Source organism: Poecilia reticulata, chromosome 5, assembly GCF_904066995.2.
Source record: "Poecilia reticulata chromosome 5, P_reticulata-male-v2, whole genome shotgun sequence".
Lineage (NCBI taxonomy): Eukaryota > Metazoa > Chordata > Actinopteri > Cyprinodontiformes > Poeciliidae > Poecilia > Poecilia reticulata.
Genome location: NC_088834.1, coordinates 27,330,675 through 27,356,554, shown reverse-complemented (window position 1 = coordinate 27,356,554; position 25,880 = coordinate 27,330,675). Strand labels below are relative to the sequence as shown.

The window sequence follows — 25,880 nt, the reverse complement described above, 5'->3', positions numbered from 1 at the left end:
AATGAAGTAAAGTTTTACCTGAGAGAGTGCATTTGCTCCACATTTAGCAGATAAGCCTCCTTACTCTTGAGAAGATCACTGAGGAGACAAATTTCAGCCGTCACCATTTGGCGAATCTCGGCGGCAGTCTTATTTTCGGATGACTTGCTCACCTGGGCGTGTTGCACTGGCATTCCTCTGGCCGCACCTTTTTCAGGTGACCTTTCACCTCACGCAAGTTCTTGATTTTGGTCTGCAAGGTTTCGATCTGAGAGCAGGGAGAAGAACCAGAGAGTCACCTGGAGCACGTTACAGGTGGCGTCGGATCGGTTCGGCAGAGATTAGATAAAAATGGGAGCACCTCATGCTCAATGTGCAGTTTGTGGTCCTTCCATGCCTGAAGGGACTTGTAGAGGCCCCCATCACACTTTACCGTGTCGTTCATGAGGATCGAGCATCTGCACGTAGAGGAAAATATTACATCGTTCATGCATATTTAGCACAACACAACTGAAACTTAAAATCCACTCGGCGTAAATGCTCCCGAGTGAAACGAGTGGATTTATCCGACAGTGAAAGCTGAAGGTTGAAGCAGAAATCATTTTTACTGCTGTTACTGTGTGTGTTTTTAAAGTTGTTCCAGAAACAATCCCCTTAAAAATGCTTAAAAGTATTTTGAAAATGAAGTGAAGTTGTAGCTTAAGCTCAAACTGAATTAAATACCTGGCAGAGTTTGAGGCAAGGCGGTTTTCTTTTTGTTAAAATATTATGGCAAATAAATAATTTATTTAAAAACCAAAACTCCTCGAATTTCATCTTATCGTCCTCTTTCTAAGATGCCTGTCATCTCCAATCAGAAACAGATTCCTTGGTTGAATATGTTGTAAATCTACATTTGTGACTACTTAATAAAAGTTGCTACACCTTTTGTTGTCATTATTTTAGACTTTCATAAAGCAACTTAAGATTCATAAGATTTTATTTTCATTGCAGAACTTAAGAACAGTTTGTTTTAAAGACACACAAGTATAAAGACCTACTGTGCTGTGGAGAATGAGTCTCTCTTTCTCCAACATGTAAATTCATGTATTTCTTGTTAATAGTTGCAGTACGTCAGCAGGTGTGTTAATGTGTGTGAAATGGGAATCCTTAATTTTTAAATTTGCCGTTTTTGTTTTTGTTTTTGTTTTTTTAAAGATCCAACTTAGGATTGGGTTTGCAAATTAGCCTGTGGCTAGAAAACCTCCGTACAAAAAACATAGGATCTTTGTCTTCACCATGTAACGTTTACTGTGCTGTTCCTGATTAAATAAACTTGAACTGATTCAGATGGTGACCAGACTCGGATGATTTTCAGCTTCTTTGTTTTCAGCCGGTCGGATGTGCAGAAATCCACTCTTTCTCCAATCGCCCAGCATAATAAAACCAAACTACAAAGCTGCGACAACCACTTTAGTCTTTGTTATCTGGTGCTGGTATAAGTGGGTTTAAAACTGAAGTCAGAGGAAGAATAAATACTAAAACACTACTTAAAAAAACAAAAACATAATGCATTTTCTACCTGTTGAGAAATGAGGTGAGAAAGAGCGAGAGAGAGAGAAAGAGAAAGAGAGCAAGACAAGAAGAATGAACGTATCACAGCAAAGTTGCTCTGTTTTATCTTGAAACAGGCTGGATGTGCGCTGCTCCAGTAGGCGTCTCTAGGGAACACATACAGATTCTGCTGTTTTAGCAATGCTAAGCTTGCTAATCGCTTGTACATGGTGCTGGAACATCAGCTCTGTAAATGTTTTCGTTCATTCTAGCTACTGGTGAAACCCCGTTTGAAGAAGGATTGATGTTGTGTGAGGCTGTATTTTTTTCAGTCACTTCACCAGAGTGACTTCAGCAGGTGCTAATCACTTTACTCCATAATGAGGCACATTTGTAGTTCCTGTTTTGGTTTGAAAAGGAGCCATCAAACACAAAACATCAATCTGTTTCCACCGTGTTGATGTTTCATCAAGTCGGCAAAGAGGCTGAACGACCGGGGGCCGGCTTCAGCAGAGAGGCTGGATGTAAATCAACGTTTTTTTTTGTTGGTTTTTTTGTGCTTCTGTTCTTTGCCTGCTATGAAAGATGCTGGGTTTGGAAATGTTGGCCGTCTTTTGGAAATCTCACAATTAAGGCAAGGCTCTTTATTCTTCAAGGAATATACACACGGTCGATGATGTTTACAGCTAGCTACATTAACTGCGTGAATTGCTAACATAAGACGCTAAAGGCATCCTTAAAAAAACAAACAAACACTGTAATCCTGACGTAGTCTTTGCTTCTAATAGAAATGATTAATGAACTCTCACAGCAGGAAGGCTAGAAATTAACATTTGCTTTGTTTAGTAATAGTTTTTAAAGAAAAATCGGTGCTAGAGCTTTACCAAAACCAGAGGCCACAAATCAGTCACATATTTCTGATCACTACATCCGTTATAAAGCTACTTAATCCTGAGTAAAAAACCTCCTTTCATGGAAAAATTACTACTTTATTTCAGCTTCAAAGCCTCCGTTTTTGGCCATCACTTACACAGCTTACTGTCAGTTTTATTCTGAGAGACACATGCAGTAGCTGTGGACCTGACAGCTTGAATATTTGCATGCCCCCCCCAATCCCACACACCTGTAGGTGACTTTCAAAGCAGCAGGTGGTGTGAGCTTGTCACGGGTGGTTGGCTTGGCTGCGACTCCCATTCCGCTGAATTCTTCGCCGTCGTCTCCGGCGGTTGCGCCTCTCCACCTGTCTCTGGTCCAGCTGGCGTTCCCGGATCCCAGGGGCCTGTAGCCCTCCTCCAAGTCGACGGCGTACAGATCTCCATCCAGCTCGAACGAGACAGAGCGCGCCCAGCGCTTCCTGGTCACGGCCTTACTGGACTTAACCTCTGCAGATTAATTTGATTGACAGAAGATAGATTGAGCACTTTTGATCAGAGTTGCAGTTGGACAAATGTCATATATTCTGAATTTGTTTCTTTGGAATGATTTAGGGCTCAAGTGTTTTCTCAACTCCACCACTTGGTGGCAGCACTGGCACATGCCTCTCAGGTCATGAAAACCTGGCTGCTTTAATGTCAGATTGTAGACCCGCTGCTTCCTCTCCAGGCACAGAACACGTGTATTTCTGATCAATTCATGGTGTAATAACACTTGTTGGGACAGCAGAACGGTCAAGTGAGATAAAGAACTCACTCTTTTTGTTTAGGAGTCTCTTCTTCTTATGGACAAACGTTTTGAGCCCCCCGTCGTCGCAGTTACAGTCATCAAAGTTGGAGGTAACAGACATGGTAGAGGGACTGCTGGCCATCAGAGCCTGCATGCGAGGGGCAAACAGACCCGCCATGCCTTTACACTTATACAGCCTCAGCTTGCCGGTCGGATCCTCCACACACTGCCACTTCTGGAACAAAACCAGAAAAGGAAAGGGAAATGTATTTAAGGGGAACCTATTAAACAAAATTTACATTTTTCACATTTTTGTTCTCCATTTGCATCTCTGCTGTCATGTTTTGGCAATAAGTTGCTGCTTTTTGGTGTTTGGAAAATGAGCAGTTTCAAAAACCTCCCGATTGTCGAGTCACACTGCGCCGTTACCAAGCAACCCAAGCGGAGTTCCAGCACACTTAGTTGGCTGGTTTAACTCTTTGTGGGCTGTACAATGGCTGCTGGAAAATACAAGCGTTTTGTTGTTGACTTACCATCCAGAAACTGCTTGCTGCTTCTGGTTTTCATTGTATTATTGTGTATCTGTTTGGAGCCATTTTCACATGCGATTGTAAACATTGAGTTTGAGGGGGGGCGTGACCAGCAGCAGCTTATTTGGATTTAAAGTGACAAGAGGCCCTAAAACAGCTCATTCTGAAAGGAGCTCAAGACAGAACTGAGCAGATTAAAATCTCATTATCTAAGAAAGATTTTGTGCAAAAAAATTTAATGACCATGATTTGCATATTCACTGCGTTCTATCCTAACCTGTGTAACAGTTCACCTTTAATGATATAGACTCCGTCCTCTTTGTTTATAAAGAAATTAGATGCTATTTTCAAAAGCATCACTGAGCTTACAGTGGCTGCACATCACAGTATGTTCACAGATGGCAAATTACTATCTTGCCATGGCAACACAGTTGTTGTTTTTTTGCTGGAAACTGAACAGCCTCCCCTTCTTGGCTCATACAGGTCAGGTACCTGTCCCGGTTGTTGGCATGAAGTCTGATATTCTGCTTTCTGGCACAAATCCTTCACCCTCTGGTATTTTGGCAGGAAGTTTTCCTCCTGGGCCATTTCCTTCCCGTCGGCTCGCTTGTGCGGAGGCTTCCTGAAAGAACAGACAGAACATTGACAGGGAGACCGACACTGCCAGAACACGGCGCCTTGAATGAGAACCCGACTTACAAAAAGGTCAATCAATAAAACATACCCCCTCTCCACCAGGAAGGAGTCTCTCCATGTTTTTCCCTTCCTGTTCAACTGGAACCTGAGAAATCAGTAAAAAAAAACAAAAAAAAACACCAGACTGTGATATTTGCAGTGAGCAAACATCTGTGCCATTTCGAAATGCCAGGCTTCCTTAAAAGATAATGATGCTGTACCTCTGTGTTTGAATTGTGAATTTCATTATATGCGACAAAGCGCTTCGTTTTGGTAAAAAAAATAAATCAAAAATTCTAGCTAAATCCCCGTTTGACTGGGTCTGTTTCACTCTCCCCTTTTCTAAATGTCGTCCAGGAACCGTCGATGGAATGCTGAGACGCCGAGCGTGTTCACCTGTTCATTGGTCGATCCGAGGCCAGAAGCTTCAGGATGGACTTGCCGTCCATTTCGGCAGGAATATCGACGCCCGCCATCTCCAGCATAGTCGGCGCCAGGTCAACGTTCAGCACAATGTGAGGATTTCTTCCAAGAAACAGGAAACTCAACGTGATCATCATAACGTCGTTCTTTTAACGCCCCAACAAAATATACGTTTCTTTTTTGATGTGAAAGTACCCACACGTCTTTGAAATATTTCACATTTTGTAGGAATAAACAACAAGTGTGTTTTATTGGGGCTGTATGTGATGAACTAATGCAGTATAGTGGATAATTGTGAAGATGAAGAAAAAGGATATACTTATCACATTTTGTAAGTAAAACTTTATGAAAAGTTTTGTGTGCATTTTTAATTGATGGCTCAGTTAATTTTGGTTTCAGAATAAAGCAGGCTGAATGCATGTCACGCTCAGAGTTTGGTTGTGTCCAGTTACATTTACTCAGTTATATAAACATGAATAACGTTTTGGAAAAAATATTATATTATATATATTGTCACTATGCTGTACTTTTTCCTTTTAGCACGTACTTTTTTTTTTACACTTGAGTAGTTTGTTGGACGGCTACATTTTACTTTTACTTCAGTAAAAATATGTTGAATTGTGCTGCTCTTGAGTACAATTTCTGGGTCCTCTACTCAACTCTGGCCTTTTTTTATTTATTTTTTTAGTTTTATTTGTGCAGAACTTTTCAAATTCTGTATTTTTCCCTTCCACTTTACAATTATGTACTTTTTTCTAATCTATCATATAAAATCCCAACAAAATATTAACATAAAATGTGATAAAAAGAGAAATTATCAATAATTAGCTGACTTCTTTCTTGCACCAGACTTCACTCAGAATAAAAGGATCTTAATTCAAATTCAGAGCTTTCAAACCTGTTAAAATCATGACTTTTCCTTGACAACTATGCACTACTTCCTGCCAGTTTATCAAATATGACCCTGACAAAACATCATAGATGGTGATTTCAACATAATGTGATCAGATGCAAAAGAGTGAATAGTTCAGTACAGCACCAGTGACCAATTGTGCTGACAGGAAAATGAGCGTGATAGGAGAACTACTCACGTAGCGCCTTGCTCCACATTAGGCCCCCGTACGTAGAACGGCACGCGGATATCGAACTCGTAGGGCATCGATTTGCCCTTTACCAGCCCAAACTGGCCGATATGATAGCCGTGATCCGAGGTGTAAATGAGGTAGGTGTTGTCCAGTTCTCCCGTCTCCACCAGCATGTTGTACACCTGCGGGGAGACGCGACTCATTGAGCAGGCACACGGGGTGGAAAAAAAAAAAAAAAAGAAAGAAAAAAGTTACACTTTTTGTTTGATAGCTCAAATCTCTTGTGCCAGTTTCAAGGAAAAGGAGATTGAACAATTTACCAAGTATGTCAGTGAATTCATTACCCCAGTCCCAGTCAGAACAAGCACAGATCTCCCAGGACCGCCGGCGGTACGTGTGCGTCCGCGTTTAAGGGTCGATGTGTGTTTAAAGCCTCCGTCTCTGGCTCACTGCGTACCTTTTGCACGCTGTCATCCACGGACAGCAGCGTCTGCATCCTCCTGCGCTGGAGCATGTTGGTGAACTGCATGTGGACGGGCTTCATCGGGCCGGTGTAGCGCAGGATCCAGTGCTTGTCTGGATTAGGAGCATAGTTGTAGCTCGGCGTTCTTTGGAGGGAGGGAAAAATAAGAAGAAAATAATGAGCTATAAATGATCAACTACTAAAACTTTCCATTATTGAAAAGGATTTCATATTAAAAATGTGGCTTTTTTTTCAGACTGCACAATTTAAGGTAAATGCTACATCTCTGAGCTGTCGTAAAATGTTTATAGTTCTGTTGTGCAGACGCAGCATTTTTTTCTGCTGGCGAAGCCTAATGACTTTCCAGAATCGAAAGAGAACTATTTATTCAGTGTTATAAAGGATCTTATGTAAGCAATGTAAAAAATGCTAACGTGCTAATCAATACGGCTGCGCATTTTAATGATAATTTAACTCTGCTCCATGTTGACATTTAACAATTTGGAAACAATAAGTGCCAAAGAGCCGATGGGAATGAATGCTAAGGTGGATTGATTGGAAGTAAAAAAAAAAAAAAAAGATAATGCATCATTGTTGGGTTTTTTTTCCTATAAGTTAAATAGATTGTGAAGTTCAGGACAAAAAGAAACGGAGAAATAAAAAAGGACTTCGCAGCATCAAAAACCCAAGAGGGAGTGCATTTATGGAGAAGGAGCAATTAAAAGTTTCCACAAAGACACGGAGGTTGAATTTTCTGAGTCTTCTCTGTACAAAGCCAGTGTGGTACAGGTTAATGATGCAGGAGGGATTAGATGAAGCAGCACGGGAGTGAGGGGAGGGTGTGGGCCGAGGGAGGGAATAGTAACTACAATCTCATTACTGGCCTTGGATCCTTCTCCGGAGGCCAATAGTGGGCTTGCTATTAGCTAGCAGCTATAGAGAGGCAGTCAAGAGGTACAGAAGGTCAGAAAAAAAAAAAGGCTAAAATGAAAGAAGTACGCGCTTGTGCATATGCACGACAAAATCATTACCTAAGCATTAAACGTACATTGTTTATTCCAATCTGTGACCATAGCTGGCAAAACGGTACAAATTAACTGGGCTCATTGTGGTGACAACACTAACATGAACAACAATGGAGCCAAACAAACTGGAGCAAAAGAAGAAAAAACGCTGGCTGTGCATGCAGAGGCCCCGAAGCTGCCAGCAGCCTACTGTAAGCAGTGGAAGACGACATCCAGCTCAGATGATCAAATTTGTGTCATTCTGGGTCAAACAAGAAGAAGCGTGAACGCAGGGATGAGTCATTTGTTACCAAACGGCAGTGAAAAAGTAAAAATGTGCTGTGTACTTGTCAGCTTTCTCCCACAGAGATCACACAAATTCTTTATGATAGAAAAAAAAAAAAATCACTTTTTTTTTTCAAACACCTTGCAGTTTAATTGAGTCTGGATAATGAGAGAAATGCAGAACCTTGCGAAAGCTGTCAAGCCCGTAGACATCCTGGCATTTTGTCGTGCTACTATAACGCTTTTGGATGTATTTTTAAAATGATTGTAGTTGATGGACCAAAAAAACAGCAGAACAAAATTCACAAACATGGATTTACAAAGTGTTGATTCTGGGATTCTGAATACAAATGGGCGCAACATGTAAGTTTTCATTTGTTCAATTATTTTAAATACAAGTACATTTCCTTCCACGTCACAATTGACTTTTATTTATTTTATTTTTTTATTTTGCTGATCTATCCCAGTGGTTCCCAAACGTTCCAGCTTCTGTGTCTTACATGTGCTGAGAGGCGTTGGGGAAGGCAGCGCTGTACTGCGGGGCGGAGTCCTCTGGACCGTGCGGAGCCACGTGGCTCAGGACCATCAGCACCGGCCGGTGAGGGTAAATCCTCTTGGACATCCGGAAGTAGCTGATGCTGTTGTTGGTGATGACGTCCGTCAGGTAGTCCTGTGGAACGAGCAATTATTGCCCACCAGGCACTCAGCAGTCAGTGATAATAGAGCAGATGTCAAAGCATGTGTTGCTAGGCTGGATCAGTGTCGAATACAAATAAATCCCGTTTTTTTACCTTTTCAAACTGATGAGACTCGTTCGATCAATCCACTGCTTGTATTTGATCCAACAGGAGTACAGAAGGTACAGATATTCGGAATGCATCATGCAAACATTTGGTTAAATTATTGTATTTATTTTAATTCTACACGGTTTCTGCAATAGTTCACATATTTGTAAATGAGGTAAAGAATTTTGAGAAGGGTTAATAGAGGAGCGACGTAGTTTCAGTTTTTAAAGAGGCAGAGGTCCAATTTCAAGATATTCAATATGGAAGTAAAATTTCTATCAAGTCATATTTGATATATATATATATATATATATATATATATGGCATTTTTATAACAACTGAAGTTAACCTATAATTGATTATGCTATGAATTGGCACTGTGTGCCTGTAAAACACATAATACAGCCCCTTTAATATAATGTTGCCTCACCTTTTAGGAGCTATAAAAGATGCAACTCTTCAGGGAAAGTATTTTAGTATTATTATGGGAATTTTTGACTATTCCTCTGAAACCCATTTGTGAGGTCAGACACTGATGCGGGATATGGTTTACGGTTTCCATTTTAATTTGAGGTGATCTAGAAAGTTGAGGACTTTGTACAGCTCAGTCACGTTTTCCCTCACTAAACTCAATGAGCCTTTTCTTTACAAATCTTTCTTCGTGTGCTGGTAGGCAGTAATGTTGGAGCAGGAAGGGGCCGTTCACACACTGTTCTCAAACAAAGCTAAGACCATGAAATTATCCAAATTATCTCTGTATGCTGAAGAATTAATGGTTCCATTCACCGAAGTAAAGGGACTGAACACAACACCAAAAACGACGTCCCCATATCATTATCCTCTTTTCACCAAACTTAACATGATACAGTCAGGTAAGTGCCGTTCCCCTGATCAACGCCAATCCAGGACTCCTCCGTTAGATTGTCGGACTGACAGGAAAGAACGCCACTCCATTGCTGTGGAATCCAGATGTGATGTCCTTCACACCACTGCATCTAATTATTTGACTTACACCTCGAAATGTAAAATGTGGATGTAGCCGCTTTCCCAATGGAAACTCTTTCCCCGAAGCTCTCTATGCGCCTTTCTTGAGCTAATCTGATGACCAGGTGAAGCTATTTACTCTGCAGAAAGTTAGTAATCTATAGGCACTATAAGCAACTTATCACCCTTTGACCCCGCTCTCTGATTATACATATCCTAGCATTTCATGGCCGATTAGTACGTTCTAACACATTAATTCATTCATTCGAGTGGACAACCCAATACTGTGTGTTTAGTAACAATAGTCTCTAAATGTGAAGTGCTTAAAATTTATGCTATAATAACCAATTTTCTAAAGTAGGTCATTGTTTTGGGGCAGTTAAAGAAGCATTTTGCAAAAACAATAGAGTATCAATACCTTTGAGTAGTCGCTGCTGTGTTTCTCCCGTACTCCATTTCTGCAGAGGGTGTAGTTGTAGAAGCGGGAGTTTTTCACCAGCGCTACCCATTCCTTCCAGCCAGGTGGCACATAGGAGCCGTTGTACTCGTTCAGGTACTTTCCGAAGAAGGCTGGGTGGAGAATCGGGAACAAAGATGTTAAAAGTTGTTTTTGTTCGAATTCTTGGGACTTCGATAAAAACGCGAAGGCTGTCACGGCGGCAGCACCGACCCGTTCTGTAGCCGGAGTTGTTGAGGTGCACGGCGAACGTGTGCGGCTCGTGGTGCACCTGCCACGAGGGTGAGGAGCAATTCTCGTTGTTAGTGTAGGTGTGGTGGTTGTGCACGTACTTCCCCGTCAGGATGGAGGAGCGGGACGGGCAGCACATGGGGGTGGTGGAGAAAGCGTTTGAGAAATGCGTGCCTCCCTTCTCCATGATGTGGCGAGTTTTGTTCATGGACTGCATTGAGCCTGAGAGAGAGCGGGGATGTAGGGAGGAAGAAACAAAAAAAAAGAGAGGATTTAATATTGGGCGGGGCTGGCTGGGTTACATTCAAAGGCTAACAGCTGAAATATAAAGAACCCAAGGTGAGAAAAATTAATTTAAAAAATCTGGAAATTCTAGAAGCACAGCTGGGAAAATGTGAATATACATTTAAAAGAGAGGGTAAAATTATTAGGAATAAAGTTGGAGAAAAAAAGAGCTGGACTTAAATGAGGAAATAAACCTTCTTGGTAAAGTGTGACCCATTTGGATTTCTGTGTACCCAAAGCTTTTCAGACTGATGGTGATTGTTTGGGGAAACAGATGCTTGACCATAAATTCCTCCCTCAATGGCTGCCTTCTCGCTGCCATCACACGAGGACAAAAGATGTCACAGAGGCCATTATGCTGCTACTCCAATCCAATATGTTGCTAAAGGACTCAAGAGGGTAGGGAGATGGCCAGAGTTTGGCAATCAGACAATGGAAGCCATAGGCTGGCCTTAATTCATGTCAGAAACGGAGCTGGCAACGGGGTGAAACATGACTTGGACTGAGCTAGCTGTTACGTTGCCAGGGAGCCGCTTAGGTCGGTTTTCTCTTACAAATGTTGTCCGACTGACATGGACAGAATATCTAAAATAACGGAACAAAAGCAAAGACAGAATTATACGAACACATTACAAATTTCCTCTTTTTAATTCCTTTATTCGTGCTTGAATGTTTCAGATTGTAAAGCAGATTTTCTAATCCAAAGAAAGATGGCCTCTGAGTAAATGCTTCATCTTATTTATTAAGATGAAAAGCTATTCAAAACAACCTGGTGGAATACAGAACAATAATGGCTCCTAATTCTGATAAGTGGTGGTGGCACATTTGGCAACAACCACTGTCAATAAGTCTTTTCCAGTAGGGTGGAGGATTGTTGGCCCGGTGTTGTTTGCAGATCTGTTTAAATCCAGTCACACTGGAGGGTCTCTGGAGCATGAACAGCCTGTTTCAGGTCAGATCACAGCATCTCAATGAGATTTTAGTACAGACTTTGGCTAGCCTACTTCAAAATCCTTCATTTGAAGATTTCTATTCGTTCACAGGTGGACTTGGTGGTGTGCTGTGGATCGATCGATTTTCTGCATAATCTAGGTCTAGCTTGTGCTTAAGGTCTTTCTGTGAGGATTTTGTGGTAGAGAGCATAATTCATGATTCTATCAAGATGTCTTCCAGGTTCTGAGGCTTTTACACTTACACCACTGTCTATATGACGTTCAGTTGGTGAATATTTTTCTTTTTTTTTGACAGATCTGACAAGGTTGCACATCTTGCTGTCCAAGATGTGCAACCTCTTGGACAGCAATTCAAGAGCTGTGTCGCTCTTGAATTGCTACAAAATAAAGCTGTATTTCCTTCAGCCCACTGGCTGCAATGTTGACACCTTGAGACACCATGAGACCTAAATCCTGAACATCATGGCATGGAGTGCGTCCCAGTTTTCCATGTCTGGCATATAGACATTCATTTTAGCTTTTAAACTGGTTATATTGATCCTGTGTCCAGACAGAGGGAAAATCAGTAGCCCAGCATCATGACCTGTTTGTTCTGAAGATCCTGCAGCTTCCACTTCTCTTCCTAACATGGCACCTCCTCACCCTGACTCTCATACTGATAGGAGGAACCACAGAGCTCTGTTAAGTTAAAGCTCATCTTCTGAAGTTGGGATATTTCTCCAACAGGTTCCAGAGGAATCACCTCAAACCAGATGTTGGACTGGATTTTATTTTAATGTCATTTGTGAATGTTAGAGGCTCATTTTCAACAGTTTAGTTATAAAGGTTGAGAAAGGTTATTTGGTTATTTGGAGAAAGTCTCATCAACATCAATATTTCCACTAAATAAGAAGCAAAAAAACAGTTTGATAGAGGAAAAGCCTCGGTTTCTGCTGTCTGACAGCCGCAGTTACCATGGTTGCTGGAGGTTTTTGTTCACAGGTTGTCCCAAGGGTCACTGACAAAGACACGCATCGATGCACACATACTTAAGATCAGTTTCTATCTGTTGTGTCCCAATCACCTGGGAAAAAAACAGCTCCTTGATTTACGCTTTGCTTCATACATGGGGTCCAGACCCTTGGCTATTGAGAGATGATTGTCTAATGGAGGTGTGAACTTCAAGTTTCAAAGAATTAGATTACAATACCCAATTGCTGGCGTTTGGCCATGACATATAAAATGTGCCAGCTCGATCATGAAGGAATCTACGCAATGAAGCTTACCAGAAAATACAAACCATCCCAAATTAGAAATGCCAAGCCAAATGGCATCTTTACCAGCAATAAAATGTCTTAAAAATTCTTCTTGGTCCGACTTTAATTTCTCAATGCTTGGAGAAGTGGCCAACACAGACTGAAAGATTTTGTTCACTGAGGAGTCAGTGAACAAAGCATATATATATATATATATATATATATATATATATATATATATATATATATATATATATATATATATATATATAGCTCACTTTCTAAGTTGATCTGAAGAAAAGTTATACAAAAATCTGAAATTATATTCAATTCAATAATAAAGAGGCAGGCTCACAAATACACTTATAAAAAATGTTAACATTCCAGCTTTTTGTTTATGTATTCATCTCCAGTCAGTTTAACAGATGATCTCTCACCTTGCCCAGACATTTATAGCTTTTGTGTTCATGTTAGCGACGGGATTTGACTTCTTAGTTTGTTGCACACAGAAACTCATCTACCAGCTATGTGGCGCCACGATGAGCTCCGCCACCCATTTGTTGCGACCGGGATGATATGAAATAAATTTTCCAGTTCATCCGTAAATCCGTTAATCATCTAATGCGCAGTCGCCCTCAGTGTTAATATCTGCTCACCTGTATAAATACACTTTCAGTGCTGGTCCCCGCCGTTCGCTGGGCACCAGGCAGCAGCTCCGGGAGGAGAAAAGCTCCAGGAATCGCGCCAGTCATTTTAAGGATGCTTATTGGTCCCCCGAAAAATTACAAAAACCCGGACATAATCATGAATCAATAAAATCCTCCCAGGCCGAACTTGAAAGCTGGACGTTATGCTGCTAACACTTAGCTTTCATCAACAACTCAGACGGAAGTGAGAGTGCTGCAGCCAGAACATGGTGCACTAAATAATAAAATATAATTTAACAAAGCTTCGAGGCAGGTAAATTTTCCACGAGGAATTTTAATACTCGAGGAAAGCGAATCACTCGAGGAATCGTTTCAGCAATAAATTAATTTGTTTAAATCAGGGCGCTTAAAGAGATTTAAATACCCTTATTTAAATTTCTTTAAATCGGGGGAAGATGTGCTGCTTTTAAGGTCTTTTCACCTGGTTCATGTGGTTAGAGAGGCTTTGTTGAGGTGAAACAGGTCTGGGAGTTGTTGGTGAAACTAAACTAGAAACGTGAGTAATCGCATTAATTTCTTGATATTACAAGGTGGGCAATTACAAAAAAACCCCCAAAAAATGTGAAAACAGGAAAACTCTGTAAGGGGGTAAATAGTTTTTCCACAGAACTGTACAACCACAGAAGTCATCTTACCCAGTTCTATGTCCTGATCATCTGTGAGAATAAGAATGATGTTGGGCCGGACGTTTCTCATCTGGCGGTCCCTCTGTAAGCGAGACTTGAGGCGAAACCCAGACAGGTAGCCAGAGCCCTGCACCTCAGAAATAACTCCCACCAAGACAAGTAGGAGAAGAAGACAGGGAACGGCAGGGTGTCGTCGCCCTGCCATCTTTTCAGCATACAGTACCGCCTCAGTCCTTCATTCACCACACGGGGAGTCGACAGATCTCTCTGCAGCCTGTGAGACAGGACACAGGAGGGCTCCGATAAGAACAAAACATTTAAAACTGACGAACACACACACACGGACACACACACACACAAGGAAAAAATAAGCAGATGCAAGCCATACGCAGCCATTACAGGGTGTTCTTCCACTCAAATGCACCCGATTGGGCTGAGCTCAGCTCGTTAATCAATCATTAATGATGCATTAGAGTGGTGTCATTGGCTGGCTGTAATGATCGCTGGTGATGAGCACATGGCTGCCAGGCTGGGGCTAATGGGCCTGGGACTCGGGCCAGCTCAAGACTCACCTCTCCCTGAGAGGGTTTTGTGGACAGGAGGGATGCAGGGCGATGTGGGGTCAAGGAGGAGGGGTGGAGGTGACGGAGTAACAGGAGGAGAAAAGCAGGTCAGATTCAGAGAAGACAGGAAAACAATTACAAATGCTGATTTTACTTAAGTACCGGGAAGTAATCAGTGTACGTAAAAAAGGAAATATTTGTGAACCATTAGAGCATAAAAAATATATCTGTAATTGAATACAAACACAATCATAATATGTTAAGAAAGTGACAAATTCTTATTATGGAAAGTCAACAAAACTGTTTAATCGAACCACCAAAAATTGTTACCAGTTTTTTTTATTATTATTTTTACTGATAGAATCTCTAAAAATGTTGTTTTGGCTTTGGGTATCTAACTGAAGTTACAAATTCAAACAGGTTGTTGAGTCAACGCTGAGCAATATCAATTTCATATCGCCCTTTACTTCTTGCCCGCTCTGCCGGAGGTAAATGTCTAAAACGAGTACAAGAACAAGCAAATAAAATACTTTAATAAACAAATATAGCTAAAATATTTTCTACATATATTATTTAAAAGGGTCTTCCACTAATATATAGTGAGAATTTTATGTCTGCATGCATCTTTTGATTGTAAGAAGTGTAAATGCAAGCCTGGCTAGCCGCTAGCATAGACATATGCTAGCGCTTTGCTTGCATACGTTTTGCTAGGTGCCAAATGTTTGGGTGTTTACTGCATTTATCATTTATCTTCAGCTTTTTTTTCCACAAATCCCAAAAATATCAGATGTTTTAGATTTTATACACTTGTTAGAACCCCAAACTAATATGTGCTACATCACTTATTCCCACAGTTGAAAAAGATGAAAGTGACTGTTCAGGGAGCACCAAGGCCAAACAAGTCTATTTTCCTGCTGAATAGTGAAGCAGAAGTGACCTATATGGAAGATAAGAAAGACATTAAAAGTATATTTTTTATGAATTAGATAAAGTATGATGTAGTATTCAAATATAAAACAAGAACCTGCCTTTCCAATGTTTATCAGCTGCTGAAATCAATGCCTCCCATTAACACACTTTTTAAATAAGCTGTTATTTTGGTGCTTCACACCATCCAATGAGTAATCGACAGCAAAAAAAGGAAGCTCAAATGTTGTGTCTAATTAATGATGACACATAGCTGGAGCCGTGCCACGTCCCAGCGACCGCAGTTACAAGCACAGTTAACATCATGCAGCATCTGCGTGTCTGCCGAGATGCTCCGCTGTCGTGGAGAGGTGAGGGTCAGGATATTTTTTAGAGTGTGTGTGTGAGAGACTCTCGCATACCGTCTCTCGCACATTGATAATCTGCAGAAAATGAACAAATGTACATATTTAATTGAGTCTGGATGCACACGGGCTATTCTGTTATTCAGAGGCAGACAGGTTTGTTGGCACCAAGTGTGAAATGGTTTAAATGGAAATGTGTCTTTTATTGCAGCAGCAGAATCTCACACATTTATTTATTTTCCACTTAGAAAACTTCAACCTGTATTTGAGTATATTTATAAAGTAGGGGGGAAATCTTTAACAAAACTACTAGTGGGACAATTGTTGGTACTCTTAATAATCCCTTTACTCTAATGAGTTACTTTTAAAATTAGTATTTACTTTTACATTTCGTCACATTGACTTCTAATTAATGATCTATAAACGTTCGGTTTTCTGGGAGCATTTCTCTTACACAGAGAGCAGAGGCAAAACAAATCCTCCAAAGGACTTGGGAGTGGTTAGTACCATATTGATGGGTAACAAAATCTCCATAGCAACCAGCAGTAGACATTTTGGAAACCAGGTGCTCAAGTGTATCCACCAGTTTGATAGTGTGAAAATCAGGTATCTCAGCATTTCAAATCAATAGTCATTTGCTGTCTGTGGCTTTACACAATAAACAGACAAAAAAAGAAAAGATTTCAGTAAGGCACTTTTTTATCTGGAGAAAACACAGAAGCTTAAACAGCTTCTGTGTCTATCTCTGATCACAACTGATGCATTCATCTAGGCTTTAACTGGAACCATGTGTTGTGGTCAAATCAGACTGAAGTTGAACCTTTCAGTAACTAAACACTCCAGGGGCATTTTTCAGGAAACAAAGGATGAATCCAAGTCAAGCTCGCCGTTAGGCACGGTAGAGGGTGTGTGGTGGTGTTGGCCTGTTTCGCTTCAAAATACCCTGGAAACCTTGCTAAAGTGAACGGCTTCATAAACTTTTCAAAAACACCAGATGATTGTAAACACAAATCTGGTGGATTCTGGCAGTAAACTAAAAATTAGTCTAAAACTGGTCTTTCAGCAGAATAAGGGCACATAAATGATTTAGATACAAAGTCATCCTTCTTCCATGCATACAAGTATCCAGACCCAAATCCCACAGGGGTTAGCTAAAAGAAGAGAGCATTCAAAAGAGCAATCTAGAGAATTAATCAAAGATCCCTCTGCCGGTGTGGTCCAACCTTTCAGAAATGTTGTAGGAGGACATCAAGTGGAAAAAGTGAGGCAGATGTACCTATTCCAAATGAAGGGTTGATTTTTCTACTTTTTTTTCAGGGTGAGATTATGTCTGTTCAATAAAAGGTACATTTATTTCAAAGCTTTTCACACGTCTTCACCAGCACTCCAACAAACTGCTGCGCTTAATCACAGGATCCCAGCAGATTTATTGCGCTGTGAATGTGGCGGCGCTGCGTTCCAGCACCACTTCTGCTCCACAGTGTCCGGATTGGGCTCATTAAGGACCTCCCTATTGCACCAACATCTACATCTCTTCCCTCCTCCTTCCCCGTCCTCTGTGGCTCTGCATCGCACACACCTACACATGCAAATCTACTGTGTGACTGTGTACATTACAGTCTGAGGTAAAATGTATGACAGGGCTGTATTTGCTCTGGTTTCCAACACCCGGGGCACGCGCTAGCCTCTTCCTTGGGGAACATCTGATCTCTGACCCGAGGCGATGTGCTGTTTGGAAATGTCCTTGCTCCCGTTTTCTTCTTTTTTATCCGTTCTGCCTGCCTGGATCTTCCTTTCATCTTTAGCGATGGATAAAAAGAAAAAAAGAAAAGGTACCAACAAGAAAAGATGATCCAATGTTAAATAAAAATAATGAAAAATGTCCATTTGACTAGCTGCGTTTATATTTAGCTGCGAATACATTTTCACAGAGAATAGAGGGTGGATTTGTGTCGATGTGGAGATCATCCTCCGCCAGTGGCTCCTTCGTTCTCAGTGGTTCGTGAATGTTGGAAGGCACAGTGCTTGCCTTTGATATTTGTTTGAGTCGTTTCAAAAAGCTGATGTGGGCAAACCATAGACTGTAAAAGAAAAAGCAGAAATCTGCACCACTCTACAGGGAAAACCGTAGTTCTCGTCTTCAAAGAAAGTATTTAGATATATGTTGTTTTTTTTTATAAAGATCTATCAATGGCCTCATATGTAAATGAGGGAGTACATCCATTTTACGGCTGTGAATATTTCCTTGCCTTACTCCCGTGAAAGCAGTCTTCTTCTACCTGATACTCGGCGCTAATTGGATTTTCAGGCTTTTATCAGGTGACACATGGACTTATTTCTTCCCAGTTTGCTCTTCCCTTCCATCTTTTATCAGCAGAAATTGTTTATCCAACTGTGCAGTAGATACATGAAACAAACAAACAAACAAAAAAATAGCAGATAAAAACAACGTCCGACCATGCCGAGGGCGCAGCATCTCCAGAGATGTGTGGAAATGCAGAGGACAGCTGGTGTGCAGTGGGGAAAATGAGCTTTTAACATGTCAACATTTTTTCCCAGCAAAAAAATTTCTAATAGGGATAGTGACACAAAACTCAGGCCAGATGGCGATAAAATTAACATAAAAAGGTCCTTAAACCATGTGTGACAAAAACAGCACAGAGAATAATTATTGAGTATTTACTGTAGTTTATTATATATTTAGGAAGGTACTTTTTGATAATGAAAACTTCAAACCATCTCCTGTATGTAAAAATTTGTCATTTGAATTAATCTGGTGGGTTTTCAAATCTTAGTGTTTTTTTTCCAATTGAATTCAAGTGCGAGCCTTTCCAGTTGCTTTAATTATGTTCTCTGAAGCCAGCAGAGTTTCAAAGGCTGCGTGTTTGAGATTATCGTCTTGCCGGAAAACTCCACCCTTGTTTCATGTTCAGATTTGTTGAAAAACGTCCCAATGCGTTGCTCCATTAATCCTCCACTCAGCTCTACGTCACCTGCCAGTCCCACGTGTTGACATCTTGACAGATTTTCACACCTTCAAACCTCATTGTGCCGAAGTCATTCTGAGCTCCTCTTAAGATTTTGTCCAATTCTCCCCGTACGTCTTTAGCTTGTCGAGATGTCCTGCAAGCAGAACTTGGAACTATAAAAACTGATTATTTTTCTCGACTCCACTGGGAAAGAGCTTTAGAGGAGAACCTGGTCGTTTTTGTTTCATTTGTTTGTTTTTTGGTGCAGTTACGTTCTTTCCACTTAAAGCTGCTATATATATATCAGTGACGTGCGGTCAGGGGAGGCAGGTGAGGCAGAGCCTCACCTATCATGGAAAAATAATATATAATAATAAAATCACTTATAAAGATATTTTCACCCTGTGGTTTGTACTATAAAGTACCTATTTTTCATTTAATTTAACCAAATCTGATGTTTTTTTCCTTCAAAATCGCAGAATTTTTGCATTTTCCCATTCAAATGGTTGGAAGCGAAGCCGGTGAGGCAGTAGCGAGCTGAGCCTCACCTGGGATTGCGCAACCTCTCACTAAGTGCACTGGCTGCCACTCTATGAGAGCATGTTCGTCCTGTCTGTACGCCGGCAATAAAATGGTTAAAAACATTTAATGTATTAACTGATTTTTCATAATTTAGCTTATGTATTTAATGTACTGTGTTTTTATTGTCACCAACTGTGTGTAACGTTTTTCGTGTGCTGAGGAGCAATCAGAAACGGCAGAGAACCGATTCGAGGTGAGGCAGGCAGTTATCGTGCCTCATCGCTGGGGGCGCTCATGAACCCAGACATTGTGACTCCACAACTGCAGAGTAAGACACAGTTACAGCGATCTAGCCATACAGTAGCTGCGCTGATACAGACAGTGAGAAAGACGTGGTTTTGAGTTGTACTTTAAGGGTTTCTCCCTTTGCCGTTAAGCACAGCACAAAATTTATAATATCTACATGTCTAAGTTTGATTGAGATAATGGAATTATTCTGCGGTGGCGGCGCGGCTAAGCATCACATGTTAAAGAATAGTCTTTTTGCCCTCCAGCATTGTACGCATGCGCGAAATTTCCTTATGTAAACAATAACATGCAAGGGTCTAGATTTGTAAATCTGATTATAATTAAGTTGGTGCCTCACCAGCTATGAACCTCACCGCACGTCACTGATATATATATATATATTTATTTATTTATTTTACATATTTGTTAAAATAATCACTATGTCATGATAGTATGATACATATAATCTGTGGGCAGCTCCTGGTCAGAAACAACCAAACAGAGCCAGGAGGAGGGTCTTAGCGCTGTCAATCATCCTTGTGTACGCGCTGCTAAATGCGCATAAAAGAAGAGAAATTACTTTTTGTAACCAGTGCTATTAATTATAATAAAATCAACGTTGCACTGGAGTGGGTCGTGATTGCTTTCTAAATGCTAAAGGTTTCAGCTACCGTTTTGGCTTTCCATATCTTTTTGGAGCTTTCCTCATCTCCAGTAAGGTTAATAATCTATGGTCTCATTTCCTTTGATCTTTTTTTATTTGCTGGGGTTTATTGTGGTTGTTATTGACGTGCTGTAATTTAACAGCCAGGTTTAAAATGTGATAACCCAGAGAAACATGGACACATGTAATATTTATCTTCCCCGCTGTAGACCAGCAACACCTTAAGCTCCAGCTTCTCTCAGCCTCCGACAACATGACCAGCGCGAAGGTTTTCAAGCGTTTATAAAACCGTTCCTGAAAACTGGGATGATTCTCGAGCTTGTTTTCCCTGACAGAGCTATATCCGCATCAGCTCTTTGCGCTAACCGAACTGTGAAACGACAATGCTGATTCAGCTCGATGGGACGCAATGAAAGTGGGGGGCGGGGGGGTTCTGCCTTTTAGACAGAAGCAGCAGACAACATGAGTAAATATATCTCTCAGCAAAACTCATTAAAAGCCAGAGGCTCGCAGAGAGGAAGGGCTGTGGGAGTTAGCTATAGCAGAATATGAGATCAGAGGGAATCAGCCTCTAAAAGCATGGATAAGGAACAAGGATCATCTGAGGTTATACTAATGCCTAGTGATGCTTGGATGGAAGAACACAGAGGGAAAGTTTTGCTCTTCAGTCATGCGCTTGTAAAGAGGCTCTAAGAGACGGCCGCGCTGCATCATGAGATGAAAACTTAATGCCCTCCATCATTTATTGATAGGACTAAATTATGAATGCAGTGACAACAGGGCTGCCCATGTCACAGCATGGGCATGATGGTAAGACAGCAGCAAGCGTGCAGGGACGAAAACACACACCAGATCAACTCACAGCTACTTTACACACATCTGCATCAGAGTCCATATGAGGAAGCTGAGACACAGAGAGAGAGAGGGAGAAAGAGAGCAGCTTGTGAATTTTTCCCAGACTTTTCAGATGTAATTTTCTTCCCATGAATAAAACACCCTGCATTTTGAAAGAGAAAGTTTGATTCGCCCAATCACGAATCTCCCTCCCCTGAGATTCAAAAGTTACAGACAGCATTCGATAGAAGCCAGCAAATTGCACGTGTATTTCTTATTAAAGAAGGACAAACCACTCCGGATTTCTGATTTAATCAGCTGCGTTTCACGATGCATGCAAAATATAGAGCCAGCAGGCCACAAGCTTAAAACCACACTCCTGGATTCTCCATCTCCATCTCCAACGCTCCGAGACAGAAACAGATCGAGAGAATACAAGTGAAAAAAAAAAGTGGGCGAAAACAGAAAAAAAATAAATAAATAAGAAAAAGGGAAAAACTTTGGGAGTACAGACTAAAGAGTACAAAGACCAAGCACATCCACTGCAGATGGATTTTCTACAGCATTAAACTAGACACCAAGACCAAGGCTTCCATATAAAACAGAACAGAATCAAACAGAATCCACAAGCAGAGAACCTCTATATTTCTCCTTCTTCATTCTTGACACAGAAATGTGTGATCTGCTATTCCCTGATGGCTGAAAGAAAAAAAACATGAAGGAAGTGGCCAGGGAAGTTTAGATGGACACATTCAGAGCTGAATGTGAGCGGCCGAACATTATCAAGCCAGTCCCTGTGGTCATAATTGAGGCTGGCAGGGCTTTGCTAATGTGTGACTTTGTTCCCACTGGCATGCCTGGCTCCGAACTGAATGTGCAAAATCTCCAAGGACCCTTGAATTTTCCAACCAAAGTTGGTATTCAGATGCAAATTGAGCAACGGCATGCATCTATGTGAGAGTAACTTCTTCTCAGAGGAGTGTGTGTGTGTGTGTGTGTGTGTGTGTGTGCGCGTGCTAGCATTTCTCATCTTGTAAGGCCCATTTTGCCAACAAATACTACATTGTGAGGACCCACTGATCCTTTCTTGGCCCATAAGCAGTGCTGTTTAGGGGTTAGGCTACAGAAACACATGAAAGTAAATCAATGCAAAATCCTTGAGAAGATAGAAAAATGTCATATGTGTGTGTACTTATTTAGCTAGTCTATTTAGGATAATTTCTGGCATATTTACTGAACTTCTGAAGGTCTTGGGGGGACACAAAGCCCAGTCCTAATAGGGCAGACCCCACTGTTTAGGATCAAGGGATAGGTTTAGAGGCAAGGTGTGAATTAGGTTTTGGTTAAGGTTAAGAAAAAATTAGTAATGGTTAGGTTTAGGGAACATGTCTGAGAGGCATAAATGCGGTTACTAAAATGAATGGAAGTCAATATAAATTCCTACTACGGGTAGAAATACAAAAGTGTGTGCGCGTGTGTGTACTTGTATATGCAACATATAGAGAACCGAAACAAGCTTTTAACCAACAAAAGAAGGTCTTTTTCAGGAAGTGAGGACATTTTCCTGTTCCTCACTTTTTTTCCAGTTGTACTGAGGTCTGCTAGGTAGGCATACAGGTGAATTAAGTTTTGGTTGGTGTTAGAGATTAGGCTTAGGACTAAGGCGTGAATTGAGTTTAGGGTTAGGCGTGTACTGGTGATGGTTAGGCTATAGAAATGAATGGAAGTCAATACAAAGTCCTCAGACTGACACAAGTACAAGGATGCATGCGTGTGTGTGTGTGTGTGTGTGTGTGTGTGCATTCTCGATACAGTACGAAGAGCTTTTTCATGATACAAAAAGGCCACAGCTTGCTGTTATTGCTTATTTATCATCCTCTACAAGTAAATCTCTGCCCTGCTGCTAGTTTCAGAAAAATCTTTACAACCAGTAAAAATCCTTCATTCTAATCAGGCTAGTTAATCTTATGGATAAAGTGGATTGACTCAAGAAAATCATACACAAGAACAGGAAAGACCAAGCTCTTTAATTTGTCAGCAAGGCAGCGGGCAGTTCATTCTCAGGCCAGTTGTGTGGGACTTTCTTATGGATCCAGTCAAAAGTGATAAACTGGCCTAATTAACTTAGAGAGCTGAGCTTATCAGAAACGGCGGTCCACCACAGCCTGCAGGATCCAGCTAACTGTCATCCGTTCATGCTGATGCAGCTCACAGAGTTTGTCCACTGGGAGGTAGCAGTAGTTACTAGAAAAAGCTCCAATTATTAGTTTGTTGCAGTGCTCAAAATACTGGAGGGGAGCATGCTTTACTGGGAACGGAAAAGCAATAAATCCACTGAGTTTAGTAGAGTCCACATGACGTCAAAACAAATTCATTACTAAAGCTGAGCCAAGACATGGACTAAACTGTAAGTTCAGCAGGTTTAATTTGTGTAAAAAACAGACCTCAGGACAAAAGCATTAAATTAAAAAAGATTCCAGGTTTCTAATACATAAGAAAATTATTGCAAATGGTTTAATTAATGCTAATTTTGTTCAGACTGAAAAATAAAAATAAATGGAGTCACGACACCTTCTAGTGTCAGCTTGTTAAAAATTAAATTAATTAAGAATCAAGGTCTGATTTTCCAAGCTATTACCAGTCAGCAATGAGTCCGACACAAAATCATCAATTTCTGCTTTCATCAGTTTTTCATCAGTGAAATTTGACTTTTTGATCTCATTGAGTTACTACTTTTCACATAAATAATGTCAAAATCAAAGAGCTTATTACTTTTAGTTTTGTTTAATAACTCTTTGCTTTGTTATAAAATAAGCCAGAAAATGTACTTTATCATTACAGGACATAAAACTTTAGCGTTGAGTTATTTTGGTAATAAAGTCAGAATTTTCTGGTTTATTTGAATGCTCTAGTCTTCATTTCCAAATACGTAGACGTGTTATTGATCTATTCCTGCTGAAATGTTCTCCCAGTTTTAATGTTTACATTTATTATTTATTGCCCCTGTTGAAAACGAGGTAAATGCTGCATACGCTTTGTGGAAACATCAGATAAACCTTTTATCCACAGAGCTGCTCATCACTCATCATGTGACCCGTTCACATGATGTCTGCTACAAAATTAAAAGAACATATAATTTTATCCATTACAAAATACATTGAAGCATATTCAATTTCTTAAAATGGAAAAAAAAGTCACCGACATACACATTCCTTCGATAAATGTGCATTTGCTTCCCAAAAACCTCTCTGCCCAACTTCAGTAGATCACTTGAGAAAGATAAGAGCTAATTTGGAAGCAAGTTTCATTTACCGCAAAAGATTTAATTTAGATTTCCCGCAGGTTCTGATAAGCTCAGCACTCTGCAGACATTTTAAGATGACAGGCACTTCTTGCACAGCAATTTTCATTGTGAGCATGCAGACACAAAAGGGCACTGACTTTTAAAGTGAGAATGAGATTTCTGCTGATACCAACACTGTAGATAAAAAAAACTGCCCCCTTAGAGATGCTCTTAAACGTTTCTGCCTCTATATTTGTGTCTTGTCTTATTTATATTAGGCTTATGCAACCTTAACAGTGTTGTGAAAAGCTCTTTCTTGAAAGTAAAATATAAATGCGTGTAATTTTAGCACTTAACCCATCATTAATGCAGTTGCCCTGGGAAATGGGGTGAAGATGTGACGTGCTCTGGCTCAACTCTCCCTCTCTGTCACGTACATCCCCTCTGATAGCCTTCTAATCAGAGGAAAAGAAGGTCTGCTCCTGACTTATTTAGGCTTCCTTGGGCGAGACACTAAGCTCCGCGTCGCCTCAATGTGTTCATTAACTTGTAATTATGTCTTTAATGGGAAGCTGGCTCAAGGTAAAGAACGAAAGGCTTTTGGAATGGGTTTGTGTTTGTGTTCTGGAAAAACCTATTACAATATAAACCTAACTGTATAATTATTGTCGTTTTATATTTGTTATAATTCTGTGTTAAGAAGGGACATAAATAAAGTGAGAGCACACCCTGTAGTAATTTAGCAAAGTAAAATGTCATAAAACACTAAACATGATAATGAACACAAACTAATCAACAAAGTTGGAATGATGTGACCTACATTAAAATAACGTCACCGTGGACAAAAACATTTATGAATGTAGTGTAAATAAGTTTTATCTTGGTCAATAAATGAGCACAAGCCATACCTTGATAATAAAACTCCAGGTTAATTTTCAGTTTCTCTACAAAGTGCTCAATACTCAGCCTGAGATAAAGCCGTCACTCAGGCACTTACCCAAGTATTTGTAGGACAATACTTTTTTAATAAGGTTACCACAAAGGAGATTATATAAGGTATGAGAGTAATTTGTAGAAAATAAGTGTAGATTTACTCACTTTAAGGAGAAATTGTCACTCATGAGATGCATTTGACAAGTCAGTTTCCGTTCATCAAGAGCCAAAACTTTTCACCTTATGACCCACAAAACAACAAAACTAACTTGTAAATACTATATTTATATCTTCTAAAATTTTTAGCACAAACACTTTTGTCTTTGTGCTAATCATGGTTATTGTTAATATGAGAAAACTAAGAGTTTAAATATTAATTTTGTAATGTTTCAAAATGTTGGAAAATATCAATATCAGACCTTTAGAACAGTAACATCTCTCTTTCACACAGTGCGACGTCACCTCTATTTATAAACACTGTTGATTAAAGGTTCTAGAACAATTGTACAAATTAAAAATCCCAAAATTTGTCTTGGAAATCCATGTTTTTCATTCTATGTTTTGCAGTATCAGTGATTTTCACAGAGAAAACAGTAAAAAATGTCACAAAAATAAACTTCGTGCACATCCACACTGATTGTCATAAAACCT

At 40.3% G+C, this 25,880-nt stretch overlaps 1 protein-coding gene across 5 annotated transcripts in view; it reads right to left on the bottom strand.

Moving 5' to 3' along the window:
- The window catches only part of sulf2a (sulfatase 2a), a 71,706-nt gene that overhangs the window by 4,483 nt on the left and 41,343 nt on the right, over nt 1-25,880 (bottom strand). For all 5 annotated transcript variants that reach the window (XM_008410556.3, XM_081607387.1, XM_008410555.3 and 2 more), the window contains 14 exons: nt 13,912-14,176; nt 10,079-10,318; nt 9,827-9,978; nt 8,140-8,309; nt 6,345-6,495; nt 5,894-6,069; nt 4,776-4,904; nt 4,429-4,485; nt 4,197-4,326; nt 3,202-3,409; nt 2,636-2,894; nt 341-437; nt 153-247; nt 19-78 (listed from right to left, as the gene is read on the bottom strand). In XM_008410556.3, coding sequence (XP_008408778.2) covers nt 19-78; nt 153-247; nt 341-437; nt 2,636-2,894; nt 3,202-3,409; nt 4,197-4,326; nt 4,429-4,485; nt 4,776-4,904; nt 5,894-6,069; nt 6,345-6,495; nt 8,140-8,309; nt 9,827-9,978; nt 10,079-10,318; nt 13,912-14,107 — 2,120 coding nt within the window. In that variant the 5' untranslated portion in view covers nt 14,108-14,176. The remainder of the gene's footprint in view (nt 1-18; nt 79-152; nt 248-340; nt 438-2,635; nt 2,895-3,201; nt 3,410-4,196; nt 4,327-4,428; nt 4,486-4,775; nt 4,905-5,893; nt 6,070-6,344; nt 6,496-8,139; nt 8,310-9,826; nt 9,979-10,078; nt 10,319-13,911; nt 14,177-25,880) is intronic.